Raw genomic sequence first — 15,515 nt, 5'->3', positions numbered from 1 at the left:
ACAGGATGTGCCAGCGCGGGAGAGCCGAGCCAAGGGTAACGGGGCTTCAGTTACCCAGAAGGTGTTCAGATCGCACGGGACTTAAATAGCACTGGATGAACGATCGGGCTCGGTGTACGGCATTTGTATGTATGAACCTAGTTGTATCCCATATCTCAATGTGCTTATGTATTTTGTACGGTTAGGTAGTAAAAGGATAAACCCTCGGCCTTAACCTGTTCAATATGTCCACTAATAATCCGTTGAGTTGTACTCCTAAAACGGACTGGAGGAAGTGTTGCCTCTGTCAGACTGATACAAAAGAAGAGTTGAAGTCTCCCCCAACCTGTTATGAGTGTAGTTCTGATGGTTATTCCATGATAGCAAAAAACCTACCACAATTTCAGGCAATCCACCAGTTACCGATCAGGTTAGACACATCCAGATTGGATGAAGGAGGTGGTATTGAGGATACACTGAGGCGAAAGTGCCAAGTACCACCAAAATTGTCGCAAAATGTTTGACAGCTATAAACTTGGGATTGCCACTAAAAGAGCAGCTGAAATTCAAAATGATCCAGGAGAAGGGCACTCAAAAATGTGAAGAACTAGCATGGAAGTGCAATGGTATTTCCGATGTGAAAAGATACAACCAAAGTCAAAGTTGCGACAAGCCATGACCATGCAGCGAAATGAGAGGCTTAATGAATGTGCTCGCAATCTTAATGATGGTAAGCTTTTGGCTGTCTTGAGCGGTGGATATGTGGTTGCCCTGGAACTGAGATACCACTACTCTTGCTTAACAGCTCTGCATCATAGAGAGAGGGCACACATTGCAGCCAAGAACAAAGAAAAAGTCCAGTCATCCAAAGAAAAGGAAGTCTTCCCTTTGGTGTTCTCTGAACTTCTTACCTATATCATTGAGACAAGAAACAGCAGTGATGGGCCTGTTTCGTTTCGACTTGCTAACTTGGTGAGTCTTTACAAGGAAAGACTTGAACAATTTGGAACAGATATTTGAAACAATTTGGAACATCAGTCTTGATGGCTTAAGTCCTTGCAACCACGAGGAAGCCGACTCCAGAATCTTCACTCATGCTCTTCATGCAGCCAAGCAACAGATGACGTCTTTGTTGATTAAAGCATGTGACGCAGATGTTCTCGATGTTGCAGTCAGTGTTTCTGCTACCCTCCAAGACGCAGGCATGGAAATGCTGTGGGTTGAATTTGGCCAGGGTCAGTTCATTAAGTGGTTGCCAATTCATGACATGGTGGCGAATCTTGGCCCAGACAAATCCAGTGGCATGCTGTTCTTTCACGCCTTCACTGGCTGTGATATTCTGTCAGATTTTCGCAGAAAAGGCAAAAAAACTGCATGGCAGGCATGGGAGGTTTACCCTCAAGTGACTCCCGTCTTCAAGAAGTTAAGTCAGTACCCACCAGTCGTGGAAAATGCAGAATACAACGTCCTTGAGAAGTTTGTGATCACCATGTACATGGCACATGCTCCCATACCTGACCTGACCTGACAAGAACAGCACTATGGACAAAGTTGATGAGGCAAGACTGGACTTGTTCGCTCGGAAGCAAAGGTCTTATGATGCCATTCTACCGACAAGTGCAGCTCTCATACAGCATGTCAAACGGTCTGCCAACCAAGCAGGCTGCATATGGGGCCAGGCAACAGTGTGCAAAATGCAAACTGAAAGCCCTGCTAACTGGGGGTGGCAGAAAGATGGTGAGTTCTGGCAAGTCTTTTGGACGACCCTTCCACCCATTGTCCACCAGAGTTGTCAGCAGTTAACAAAATGTGGCTGCAAGACGGAATGCCGAGGGCGATGTAAATGCTATCGCTTCAGTCTCAAGTGTACACAGTTGTGTGCATGCAAATATGAGGACTAAATGATTGACTAATCCACCACGTAAATCAAAAGATAATAATTTCCTGCTGTATATGCTATATTATTCTTCATTTTTTTCTTTTTGCAAAATGTAGCGCTAAAAGAGCCTGTCGTCATTTAGTTCCGGCCATATCATCTTAGATTTCAAAAATTACTAATTTGTAAGTGCAGAAATGGATTTTTCGAACTCAAAAACATATATTTCGATGCATAGAACATTAAAATAGCATTATTCCATCAAAATTTAGCTCAAACACGGATTCAAACCACTTCAAATGGTGGCCATCTTGAAAAATTACGGCCATTTTGTTTTTCAACGTGGTTAACGTACTTTTCTGAGAGAATAGGTCCTGGAGCACATGTATACCAAATTTGGTGCTTGTACCACCAAGTGAAAGATTATTTCAGTAATCTGCTGCACTATCAAACCAAACAAAGAACTCCTCCAAACCAATCACTTTACTTTCCACATCCGACAAAGTAACAGAATGCTGACGAATTGCACTCTTAAATGCTCAAATCCCACTCTCACACACCCAACATGGATTCAGATCAAAACACTCCAAAAAAAATCTTCTCAACAAAACGCTTTTGATGGCTTCAACAGTAGAAAACCACCAAAACACACTATTCTCACTACGGTAGACAACAGCAAAGCATTTCACATACTCATGCACCACATTGCACAACCACCTGAGAACATATTATTACGGTTCTAAGAACCGTATGTATACAAGACATACAGTTGTCCCGAAGTTAGTTATGCCATTAAGTATATGTGCACATAGAACCCCTCCTTGTGTGTAGTGGGGGGGAGGGGTGCGTTGCGATGTTTTTTTAGTTAGATTTTAAAATCTTTATATCCCCTCAATCACGATCCACGGTACCATAGTGCTTGCAGCCCTCGGTTCACTGGCCACAGCGCATCATTGTCCGTCTGCTGTCTCCGGAGGCTCGCTCCGAGGCAGAATCTTCACATCCGCAGTTCCTTTTTGGCTTCCCAAAACGTTCCAATTCATTCTTGGTTGTACCACCGTCCACCTTCCTCAAACACGCGTGGAGTGGGCGGGCTTTCCCGGCCTGGCCGAAAACCCGCCCAGAAAGGGCGGACCCCATGAAAGCCCTGTCCAATAAGGACGGACGGTGACGTCAGCTTCGCCAAGGCCCCTCCCCGACCTTGGGGATCTATAAATTACGACACCATCCTCAGTGTAGTAGTGAGAGAGTCGGAGAGTTCGTTGGTTGGTGCTGAGAGAGTTCGTTGTTGGTTGAGTGAGAGAGTTCGGTGGGTTCGTTGGCTGGTTGCAAAGAATGAAGGAAGGTCGTGATGGCGGAGTGCCTGCCCATGTCTCGCCTTGGCGGCCCGTCTATTGTGCTGGTCTGAGTACACCCGACCTTGACCGGGTCTCTCATTGGGTCCAGTCTGCTGCCCCGTTCTACCTTGGACTCCACGTTCTCCACCCGGGCTCCTTTGCAGACACGGTCCCCACACGTGCGGCTGTGGGCCGAACTGCACGACCTGTCGGGTGCCGTACAACAGAGCATCCCTTCCCTCAGAACGTTCAGGTACCAAAAGAACTGCGACCTCAGCTCCCTCCCTCCCTCCGTGGCTGCAAAAGTCCTTTGGCATTCAACTGGGTTTATTTTGTCTGAGTGTGCGTCTGAGTGTGTGGCACCTGTCTTATAAGTAGCATTCTATAAGATATTTTATCATTGTAAATCTTGCCTGTATTATTCTTGCAACAAGTCTGCTCTGTGTCCTCTTTTGTAAGTTGCTATAAAATTGTCGCACGACATCTCTCTTCAGTCCCCTGCATAACACCCCAATAAACCTTTTGATGTGCCACATGACTTTCCTCGCCCGAGTGTAAATAAATTATTGTTGAAATGTTCCCAGTTCGTTTTTGTCTTTTCCTTCATTGGTCCAGCATGGTTCAGATCCAAGTTTAGCCGGGTCTTTATCCCCGATAATCTGTTCATTCTAGCCGGTACATCCTTGGCAGTTCCGCTCGGCTGCATCCGATCCGGAGTTGGTCGTTGGTCGTTGGTACTCTACCGTAGTTGGTAGGGTGATCCGGTTCGGGTAAGGCGTACCGAGGGCGTGGTTCCCCGGTAGTCGAAACCGCGTGGTTAATTTGGTAACTTGGTTCGAGACAAGAAGACCCTATGCTACGCAGTTTAGGTATTGCTGTTCACGGTCGGTTCAGCGACCCGCCGCGTCACGGAATTATCCGTGAGCAACGGCCTACAATTCCAGGAGTCTGGTGGGAGACGACGTTATTTCCCCAACCTAGTGGTCGTTCTCGCCACCGGACCCCAGCCCGCAACAATACATACAGCCTCAAATGTGGTCGACATAACCATTACCTCAAACCACAGCAACATAAACAGTCACAGCACAACTTCAACACTTCCTCAGCACCTAACAAACTTCGCTCACCATCAACAGAGTAAAAGCAGCCCCCTCAAAAATCAAGTCACTCCAACAAATTACACCGAGGTACAAAGACCACACATCATGCAAGCAACATCCCGGTATATCTTGCACAAACGACACACACAAACGACACACACACAAACGACACACACACAAACGACACACACACAAACGACACACACACACACACACACACACACACACACACACACACACACACACACACACACACACACACACACACACACCAAGCACAACCAGGTTGGACAAACGGCACTTTCAACACCAAAAGTAAATAACAAACCACACATCTGGGGCCTATATAAAGTCTACACCCCCTTTCAAAAAAAAGAATTTTTTTTTTGTATGCCTTGTCGAGGCTCGTATGAGAACTAACACAATGCACAGCAAGGGGGGCATGAGACAAGAGGGGCGGGAGTGGGAAGGACAAAACAGTGGGGAACAGAGACATTAGGAGATCTGTGGAAGGGAGAGGGATGGGGCAGGGAACATGGGGAATACAAGATAGACATTACAAGGATTTTCAGGAAGGAAAGAAGGGAATTTTAAGGAGGTGGGCTTGGGTGGATTAACGGGGGAAGAAAAGATCGAGGTTTTGGATGGGGAAGATAAGAGGTGGTGGTGAACAGTTGTTTTGAAGGCCTGGAGGGAAGAAAGGGATTGAATAGAGTGAGGGAGTTTATTCCAAAGGCGGGAAAAAAGAGGAATGAAAGTGAAGGTGAGCAGCGATTCGTGATTTTGGTAGTTTTACCAGAAGGGGGTTGTTGGTGGATCTTGAGGACAAATCGCAGAGAGAGCAGGGGGGGAGGCTGGAGAGGAGACAGAAGAAGATAGAAAGACCACCGACCAGCCTGCGGTGAGAGAGTGAGAGGCCCAACGACTCAGCCTCATCACGGGATATGCCAATGATCCGAAATGCCTTGGTTTCCACAGCGTGAAGCCCAGAAAGGTGGGAGGCAGGAGCACCAGTCCAGAGGGGAGAGCAGTACTCCAACAGGCTGCGGACAAAAGCTTTATATGTGGTCAGGAGCTCAGGTGGGCTGAGGAAGGACTTTGCACGACGGAGGATTCCCAGTCGGCGACTGGCTTTGTCGGCGAGGTTTGAAATGTGGCTTTCCCAAGAAAGGTCATGGCAGATAGTGAGAACAGAAGCTCGAATGAAAGGATTTCTTCCAGAGGATTGTTCAGAAAGTGGATGGAGGGGGGGGGGGGTCCAGACGGTCCTTTCTGGGAGACATAGTGAGAGTGTGAGATTTGTCCGGATTGAAAGACATGTTCAACGTGTTGGACCAGTTTGTGATTTTATCCAGATCCGTAGTGAGCGAAGAAGCTGCTGATTGACGGTCTGAGGAATGACAGATGGTACGGCAGCGGGTGGAATCATCAGCAAAAGGATAAAGAGGATTTTCCAGAGAGTCGGAGAGATCATTGAGGAAAACCAGAAAAAGAACAGGGGCCAGAATACTACCTTGAGGAACTCCAGCCTGGACAGGAAGGGGGGATGAAAGAACCCCATTTAGGGCAACACGTTGACTGCGACAGGAGAGGAAGTCTGCGGGACCATGAGTGGAGATGGCCTGGGATAGCAGAGGAAGAGAGTTTGGTGAGCAGGGCAGGGTGTCAGACCGTGTCAAAAGCACACGATATGTCTAGGGATATGGCTCTGATTTCATGTCCGGCATTTCGGACCTCCATCCATTGTTGGGAGAGCAGAAGCAACATATCCAGGGTGGAGTGACCTGGTCTGAAACCAAATTGAAGATCGGAAATCAAGCCATTGGGGAAGAGGAAGGATTTTATGTCTGAAGCGAGGATGGATTCCATAACCTTGCTGATGATTGGGAAAAGGCTGATTGGTCTGTAGTTGCAGGGATCTGTTTTGCACCTTTTTATGCAGGGAAGTAATTTCCAAGGAAGTAATTATGCAGGGAAGGAAATCCAAGCTGATTTCCAAGCAGATGGCAGATGACCTTGAGCAAATGAAAGGGTGAATACAACAGAGAGAGGGTGAGTAAGAGCAGAAGAGCAGGTTTTTAGGACATGTGGGCTGATGCCTTCTGGACCGGTTGCAGAATCTGAGTCGAGGTTTGACAGCAAGCTCTCCACCTTGTCAGGAGAAAAAGGACACAGAGTCCAGGGACAGTTGGGTGCGACTGGGTAAGGTGGGTGGAGAAAGCGATGGGTTTTGGACACAAGATTTAGCTGCAAACACCGAGTTCAGGCATTCAGCCTTTTCACGTGAAGAACGGCCATTTGAGGTAAGGGAGGAGATGGAGGAGGGGAACATACACCAGAAACAGATTTGATTAGATATCACCAGGATTTGAAGGAGGGAGAGAGGTTTGAGAGTTCGGATTTGAGCTTGGAAAGATGTTGTTTTCTGGCTCTCCTGAGGGTAGATACACACTTGTTCCGAGCTTTGTGGAAGGAACTGAGATTACTCTCAGTTGGGTTTGCTTTTCATGAGGCAAAGGCAAATTCTTTCAGGACAACTGCCTCGCCACAAGGGTGGGAGGAAGGGTAGGACAACTGAAGACGAGAGGGGATAAATCTGTGCATGAGGGAGAGCAAGTTTCTTTGAAGGAATTCCCAGGATGAGTTGACGTTGGAGAAAGTAGCGATTGGAAACCAGTCTCTAAGTTTGATAGCTGCTTGGAGACCCTGCCAGTCGGCTTGAGTGAAATGCCAGACTCGACGGCTGTGAGGTGGTTCTCTGATAATAGCCAGAGAGATGTCCACTTTCACAAGGACGTGGTCAGAAGAACCGATTGGAGCAGGGGAAGAGCAGCAGATATTGTCAGGGAAATTTGTCAAAATCAGATCCAGAAGAGATGGAGTATCATTGGTTGAGATCGGGTCGGGAAGTTGACCGATTGAGTCAGTCCCAATGAGTAGCAAAAAGCTTTTTGCTGAAGTGCCATGACAGGTGAGAGTGGTACCCACACCGAGCCAGCGGGCATGATGACAATTTACGTCACCACATATGAGGAAGAGAGAGTTTGGATGAGAAGATAGAAGTTGGTCCATGTTTTTGGATAGTGAGGTGTAGATGGAGTCATCACTGTTTGGTGGACAGTACAGTACACATATAAACATGAGGTGGGAGTGGAGGGGAAGCCGTAGCCAGAGGTATTCCTGGGGGTGTGGGGGAGTGAGGGGAGTGCATGGAGAGTGAGGAATAGAGTCTTTGATGAAGAGAGCAACTCCTCCACCAGGACAAGGCTCATGTCTGTCATATGTCATATCGACAGACGAGTCGATCTCCGGCACCTCGAACCCGATCACTGCCAAGCCAACCAGACCAGACGAGTCGATCTCCGGCACTTCGAACCCGATCACTGCCAATGGTTAGGGAGTAACCAGGGAAAGATACTTGGGAGTCAGACACGTCTTTGGGGAGGAAAGTTTCTGTTAGGCAGATTATGTCTGGTTTGTCAGTGGCAACCTGTATGGAAAGATCTGAAAGTTTGAGCGAAGGCCCTGGATATTTGAGGTCCACACTCTTAATGAAGAGGGAGGGGAGGAGGCTTTGGGTGCAGGGGGTGGGAGAGGAGGAGGGTAGGACAAGGGACAAGCCAGGGAGGTAAGGAGGGTTGTTGAAAGTGTGTGGGGGATTGCAGAATAGCTCGGGGAGGGGGCCGGATGAGGAGGAGAAAAGACTCTGTGGTGCTGGGGGAGAGGGTGGACAAGAGAGGGGCAGAATGCGGTTGAGGATTTGAGGAGGTGGAGTGAAGAGATGGAGGTGAGGGCAGTGGAAGGAGGCAGCTTTGTGGAAGAGGGGGGGGGGCAACTTTGAGAAGAGTGAGTGAGGGGGTGAATGGTGGGAGAAGGGTGAGTGGGGAGAGTTGAGGGAGAAAGGTGAGGGGGAGTTTTTTGAGAAAGGTGAGAGGGAGGCTTGGAGGGAGAAGAGTGTGATTGTTGCTTTGAGAGGGAGGGGTGAGAGGGGTGAGTTGACACTGAAATTGGAAAAAAAAAGAATGGTTGATGGAAAGCTAACATTCATAGCAAACTGGGTTTTTTTATTTTTAGGTTACAGATGCGATTAAACACATTTCTTGATGAATGCAATAAAGGCGAATTAAGAGAATGGAGAGAAGAAATGCTGTAACAGTTGGATTTTTTTGGCAAGGTATGAAGGAGAGGTCAAATTGAGAGCAGTCTGTTTAAATAGTCGAAGAGTAGTGGAAGATAAATTTCTTGCAGAGATAAATTTTCACGTTTTGTCACCTCATAGCCTGGAATTAAATTACATTAAAACAGACTTTTTCCTTTATTTACACATCGTAACCCACAACTTCCAAGTGAAAAACAAATTCTACAAATTTCAGAAAATTAATGATATCTACAAAACTAGAATATCTTGGTTTGATAAGTGTCCACCCCCCTGAGATGACACTTGGTGGAAACACCTTTGACAGCAATTACAGCTGTGATTCTATTTTGATAGATCTCTACCAACTTTGCACATATTTGCCTATTCTTCTGTACAAAACTGTTAAAGCTCGGTCTAGTTGTGTGGGGAGCATTGATGGACAGCAATGTTCAAGTCATATTAAAGATTTTCGATTGGATTTACATCGGGGTTCTGACTGGGCCACTCAAGGACATTTATCATTTTGTTCCTTCATCACTCCAGTGTCGATCTGGCTACGTGCTTCAGGTTGTTGTCATGCTGAAAGGTGAACTTCCGTCCCAATTTCAGCATTCTTGCAGAGAGCAGCAGGTTTTCCTCTCGGATTTTCTGTATTTTGCTCCATCCATTTTACCTTCTATCCTGACAAGTGCCCCTGTCTATATTGATGAGAAACATCCCCATAACTTGATGCTGCCACCGCCATGACTCACAGTAGGGATGGTGTTCCTTGGGTGATGTCCTGTGTTGGGTTTACGTCAAATGTAACGTTTTGCATTTTGGCTAAAAAGTTCCATCTTGGTTTCATCAGACCACAAAACATTTTGCCACATGGCTTCAGAATCTCCAGAGTAGCTTTTTGCATACCTCAAACGGGACTCAAAGTGGGCTTTTTGAGTACAGTAATCCCCCGCGATATCACGGTTCACCTATCGCACCCCCGTTTCATCGCGGGTTTTCCCTTGGAACCTCACTAATTTTTTCTGCGGATTTCCCCGGTATATCGCGGAATTAAAATGTAAAAGATAAATTATTTAAGCAATAAATTATAACGCGTGGCGCTCAACCAGTCACACAACGCACAAAAGCGAGGCCAGGTTATCTAGCACCTTACAGAAGGTTAAGGTGCTAGATATACTTCGGGAAGGAAAAAGGTTTGCCGCGGTTGGACGAGCACTGCCAAACCGACCAGACCGGCCAAGTCGATCTCCGGCACCTCAAACGTGATCAGTGCCAAGCCGACCAGACCAAATGAGTCGATCTCCGGCACCTCGAACCCATCACTGCCAAGCCGACCAGAACAGACGAGTCGATCTCCGGCACCTCGAACCCATCACTGCCAAGCCGACCAGAACAGACGAGTCGATCTCCGGCACCTCGAACCCGATCACTGCCAAGCCGACCAGAACAGACGAGTCGATCTCCGGCACCTCGAACCCGATCACTGCCAAGCCAACCAGACCAGACGAGTCGATCTCCGGCACTTCGAACCCGATCACTGCCAAGCTGACCAGACCAGATGAGTCGATCTCCAGCACCTCAAACCCGATCTTGCAACATTACTGAGTTTACCATACTGAGTTTAGAATGTGTTTTCACTGTTTTTTATTCCATTATTATTTTCTGTACATTTTTATGCTTGCAAATGTTTTCTTTATGTGTTTAAAATGTGTTTTGGGGAGGCTTCCATTAATCGCGGATTTTCACTTTTCGGGGGGGGGGGGTTGGAACGTAACCCCCCACGATAAACGGGGGATTACTGTAATGGCTTCCTTCTTGCCACCCTACTGTGCAGGCCAGAATTGTGCAGTGCTTGGCATGTCGTTGTCACGTACACAGTGATCAGTCTTAGCCATAAAGGCATGTAGCTCTTTCAAAATTGCCACCGGCCTCTTGGTGGCCTCTCTGATAAATCTACTCCTTGGTTAGTCATCCAGTTTGGAAGGATGGCCTGATCTAGGCAAGGTCTTGGTGGAACCATATGCCTTCCACTTCTTAATAATTGTCTTGACTGTGGTTCAAGGGTTAAATTGGTGTGTGATTTTGAAGGTGATTGATTACACCTATGCTAATTTACAATTGCTATAAGGGGGGTGGATACTTATCCAACCAAGGTATTCTCGTTTTGTATTTTTAATTAATTTTCTGAAATTTGTAGAATATGTTTTTCACTTGGAAGTTGTGGGTTATGATGTATAAATAAAAGTGGATAAAGTCTGATTTAATGCAATTTCATTCCAGGCTGGAGGCAACAAAAGGTGGACATTTTGAAAGGGGGTGTAGACTTTCTAGAGGCACTGTATATACAAACAGCAGATTAATTTGATAAATCAATGACCAAGCCAGTTCATCCAGGACTTCCAGCCTCTCAAAAACACATCTCAACAGCTTACAGACTAAACAAACCAAAGCCCCACACATCATCACAGGATGCAATTAACAACACCCATTGGGAATTCTGTTTAAAAAAAAAAAATCAAAAAAAATCAAAGACCACTTGGACATGAGAGGTGTGCAGTTCCTTGCAGCTGTAAATGCCAACCCGAATCACTGCAAATACATGTCCAACCACCCACGGACAAACCCCGACACACATTAAGACTACACCACAAACAAACTACGACATCCTCCAAACACATACCCCCACCAATCAACAACTGCAAAAAACATCCATACACATATCATAAACACAATCAATAACCTGGCCCGAAGCAGTACTAAACCTATCCATCGGCCCCATCCCCATTCTGGGCATTAAACCATCCATCCATTGGGACCATACTCTGTGCAGAGAGTTGGTGCTGCCAAAGGCTATTGGGCACAATCCTGGACGGGTCACCACTCTGACACAGGATACTCGAATGGCTTAATCATCCGAGCAAGGTGCTACTCACTTTGCCGACCTTGGAAAGATGACAGGCCGAGTCAACCCCACCTGGTATTAATTCAATGACCAAGCGGAATTTGAACTCAGGAACCATAGGATCCCAAGCCCGCCACCCTAACTATTAAACCACCACCCATCAACGGTGCAGAGAAATTACTCCTCAGCTCTGATTGTGTTCACCTTCATGTCTCCGCTGTGGACACCACCCGTAGCTTTTACAGTGCAAACAAACTCGATGACACCACCGACGAAACTTGCAACCCATGCCAGGCCACCCCACACACAATAAGACGCACCACAGTGTAGTCCTGGCTCCACAAAGGCAAGAGCACAACATCTTAGACATGAGGGATCTCTGTGTCACTCCCGGGAGATCGATTGGCTATCTCAGTGTCACGGGTACATTCTAGCAGGACTGACCGGGGCAAATCAATAACCACAGCAACCACGACAGCAGCAACAATAACAACAACTACGGGATATAAAACATCCTTTCACATGCTTCACTTCATTTCACATCCTCGTTGAGACTCACAGATAGACGTGCAATGTGTTTGTGAAGTACAACATGCTGTTGTTTGATTAAACCCATCAGCAAAGCGATGGGGATGCACGGCTAGTCGTATATAAAACAAAGTAAGACATTCATACGTGAGATGCTCTCTGCTCGTTGAGCTGGGTTCTCCCTCCGTTAAAAGTGCCATGAGTACAGTACTTATAATGAAGAATAACTCAGTTCAAAGTGCCGTGACTGACGAGCCAATGGACGAGAGCGACGACTCCTTTCCGTTTATGTAACGTGGTTCAAAAGTATGCAAAAATGTGATAAATGCCTAAAATAAATTGTGTGAAAAGAGATGGGAAGTTTGCTCAACATGCAAATAGAAAAACCACCACAAATACAGGATGTTCCCTCCAATAAGCATCCTCCATTGGAGGGGGTTGGCCGTTTACAAAATATTTTTTGCAAAGCTTAAAGGAAAATGTAAAAGTGCAAGCTCACGCATTTTCATCGTCGAAGGTAGGACGTTTGGCTCCAATTTTGTAGAAGGAAGAGCTGTGGACTGGCTGCTGATGACGACCCATTGGACCGGTGGTTGAGCCCGTGAGAAACACAGAGTGCGCAGGGTTGGCCAACTTCGGCTCTTCCTTCTTACTCGACATGGTGAAGCCACCAAAACCAAAGCCACGCTTCTGCCCAGGTCCTCCTTTGTTCCAGTTCATTGTGTCTGAAAGGAAAACATGATGAACTAGTATCATATAGTTACGGTAAGGAGGTACACTGGTGATTTTTGGTCAGGGTGTGCACGAGCTTGTATTGGGGAATATTCTGGGAAGCCTTTGGATATTCTGATAGGCTCACACTCATGTCCGCATCCACTGAGAAGTTAAAAAACAGTATATTTATTTAGCGGCTGGCAGGATAACCTCGAGGTATGCACACTCACCACGAAGATGTCGAGTCTGGATTTGAATCCTGACCTGGCTATAAAACGAGCATCCTGGTGTTTTGCAGGCGTGGCAAGGACATCAATGTATTGTCATGCTATGGATGGATGTTAGTCTGGGTGTCCTGTCTACCTGCATTAGTTGGTGGACATTAAAGATCCGACTATATCCTTCACAAGGAGCAGGCCAGCTGATGATTGCACTCAGAATAAATCCAATTTTCTACACACTCGATGATTATAATCATCAAATCAGGATAATTATCCTGCATTGCAGTGATGAAACGTCCAGGACGACAACCCTGAACCAAATGAACTTCCTCCTTGATAGTCTGATGCACCGTACTGCACAAGAAGGATAGATTTAAATTGTATCAGAACTTCTACTTCAGAATGATATTTTATTTCTAATGTAAATAATGTGAGGGGAAAATCGGTGTACCTTTACACAGTTTACAATCACACGTGAGGGGAATAACGGTATACTTTTACACAGTTTACAATCACACGTGAGGGGAATATCAGTGCACCTTTACACAGTTTACAATCACACGTGAGGGAATATCAGTATACTTTTACACAGTTTACAATCACACGTGAGGGGAATAACGGTGTACCTTTAAAGAGTTTACAATCACACGTGAGGGGAATAACGGTATACTTTTACACAGTTTACAATCACACGTGAGGGGAATATCAGTGCACCTTTACACAGTTTACAATCACACGTGAGGGAATATCAGTATACTTTTACACAGTTTACAATCACACGTGAGGGGAATATCGGTGTACCTTTACACAGTTTACAATCACATGTGAGGGGAATATCAGTATACTTTTACACAGCTTACAATCACATGTGAGGGGAATATCAGTATACTTTTACACAGCTTACAATCACATGTGAGGGGAATATCAGTATACTTTTACACAGCTTACAATCACATGTGGGGGAATATCAGTGCACCTTTACACAGTTTACAATCACACATGAGGGAATATCAGTGCACCTTTACACAGTTTACAATCACATGTGAGGGGAATATCAGTATACTTTTACACAGCTTACAATCACATGTGAGGGGAATATCAGTATACTTTTACACAGCTTACAATCACATGTGAGGGGAATATCAGTATACTTTTACACAGCTTACAATCACATGTGAGGGGAATATCAGTATACTTTTACACAGCTTACAATCACATGTGAGGGGAATATCAGTATACTTTTACACAGCTTACAATCACATGTGAGGGGAATATCAGTATACTTTTACACAGCTTACAATCACATGTGGGGGAATATCAGTGCACCTTTACACAGTTTACAATCACACATGAGGGGAATATCGGTATACCTTTACACAGTTTACAATCACACGTGAGGGAAATATCGGTGTACCTTTACACAGTTTACAATCACACGTGAGGGGAATATCGGTGTACCTTTACACAGTTTACAATCACACGTGAGGGGAATATCGGTATACTTTTACACCATTTACAATCACACGTGAGGGGAATATCGGTGTACCTTTACACAGTTTACAATCACACGTGAGGGGAATATCGGTGTACCTTTACACAGTTTACAATCACACGTGAGGGGAATATCGGTGTACCTTTACACAGTTTACAATCACACGTGAGGGGAATATCGGTATACTTTTACACCATTTACAATCACACGTGAGGGGAATATCGGTGTACCTTTACACAGTTTACAATCACACGTGAGGGGAATATCGGTGTACCTTTACACAGTTTACAATCACACGTGAGGGGAATATCGGTGTACCTTTACACAGTTTACAATCACACGTGAGGGGAATATCGGTATACTTTTACACCATTTACAATCACACGTGAGGGGAATATCGGTGTACCTTTACACAGTTTACAATCACACGTGAGGGGAATATCGGTGTACTTTTACACAGTTTACAATCACACGTGAGGGGAATATCGGTGTACCTTTACACAGTTTACAATCACACGTGAGGGGAATATCGGTGTACCTTTACTCAGTTTACAATCACACGTGAGGGGAATATCGGTATACTTTTACACCATTTACAATCACACGTGAGGGGAATATCGGTATACTTTTACACCATTTACAATCACACGTGAGGGGAATATCGGTATACCTTTACACAGTTTACAATCACACGTGAGGGGAATATCGGTGTACCTTTACACAGTTTACAATCACATGTGAGGGGAATATTGGTATATTTTTACACAGTTTACAATCACACGTGAGGGGAATATCGGTATACTTTTACACAGTTTACAATCACACATGAGGGGAATATCGGTGTACCTTTACACAGTTTACAACCACATGTGAGGGGAATATCGGTGTACCTTTCCACAGTTTACAATCACACGGGAGGGGAATATCGGTGTACCTCAACATAGTATACAATCAAATGTGAGGGGAATATCGGTATACTTTTACACAGTTTACAATCACATGTGAGGGGAATGTCGGTGTACCCTGACAGTTTACAATCACATGTGAGGGGAATGTCGGTGTACCCTGACAGTTTACAATCACATGTGAGGGGAATGTCGGTGTACCCTGACAGTTTACAATCACATGTGAGGGGAATGTCGATGTACCCTGACACAGTTTACAATCACATGTGAGGGGAATGTCGGTGTACCCTGACAGTTTACAATCACATGTGAGGGGAATGTCG

The 15,515-nt window shown here is 45.6% G+C and overlaps 1 protein-coding gene across 1 annotated transcript in view; it reads right to left on the bottom strand.

Annotated features, from left to right (window-relative positions):
* DDX42 (DEAD-box helicase 42) overlaps positions 1–15,515 on the bottom strand; it is a 134,725-nt gene that overhangs the window by 108,793 nt on the left and 10,417 nt on the right. Inside the window, exon 2 of the mRNA XM_085873763.1 lies at positions 12,360–12,585. Coding sequence (XP_085729889.1) covers positions 12,360–12,580 — 221 coding nt within the window. The 5' untranslated portion in view covers positions 12,581–12,585. The remainder of the gene's footprint in view (positions 1–12,359; positions 12,586–15,515) is intronic.

Source organism: Eptatretus burgeri, chromosome 3, assembly GCF_056783735.1.
Source record: "Eptatretus burgeri isolate ZD-2024b chromosome 3, Ebu_testis_v1, whole genome shotgun sequence".
NCBI classification, from domain to species: domain Eukaryota; kingdom Metazoa; phylum Chordata; class Myxini; order Myxiniformes; family Myxinidae; genus Eptatretus; species Eptatretus burgeri.
The sequence above is the reverse complement of the archived record's forward strand: the minus strand, read 5'-3'. Positions and strand labels throughout refer to the sequence as shown.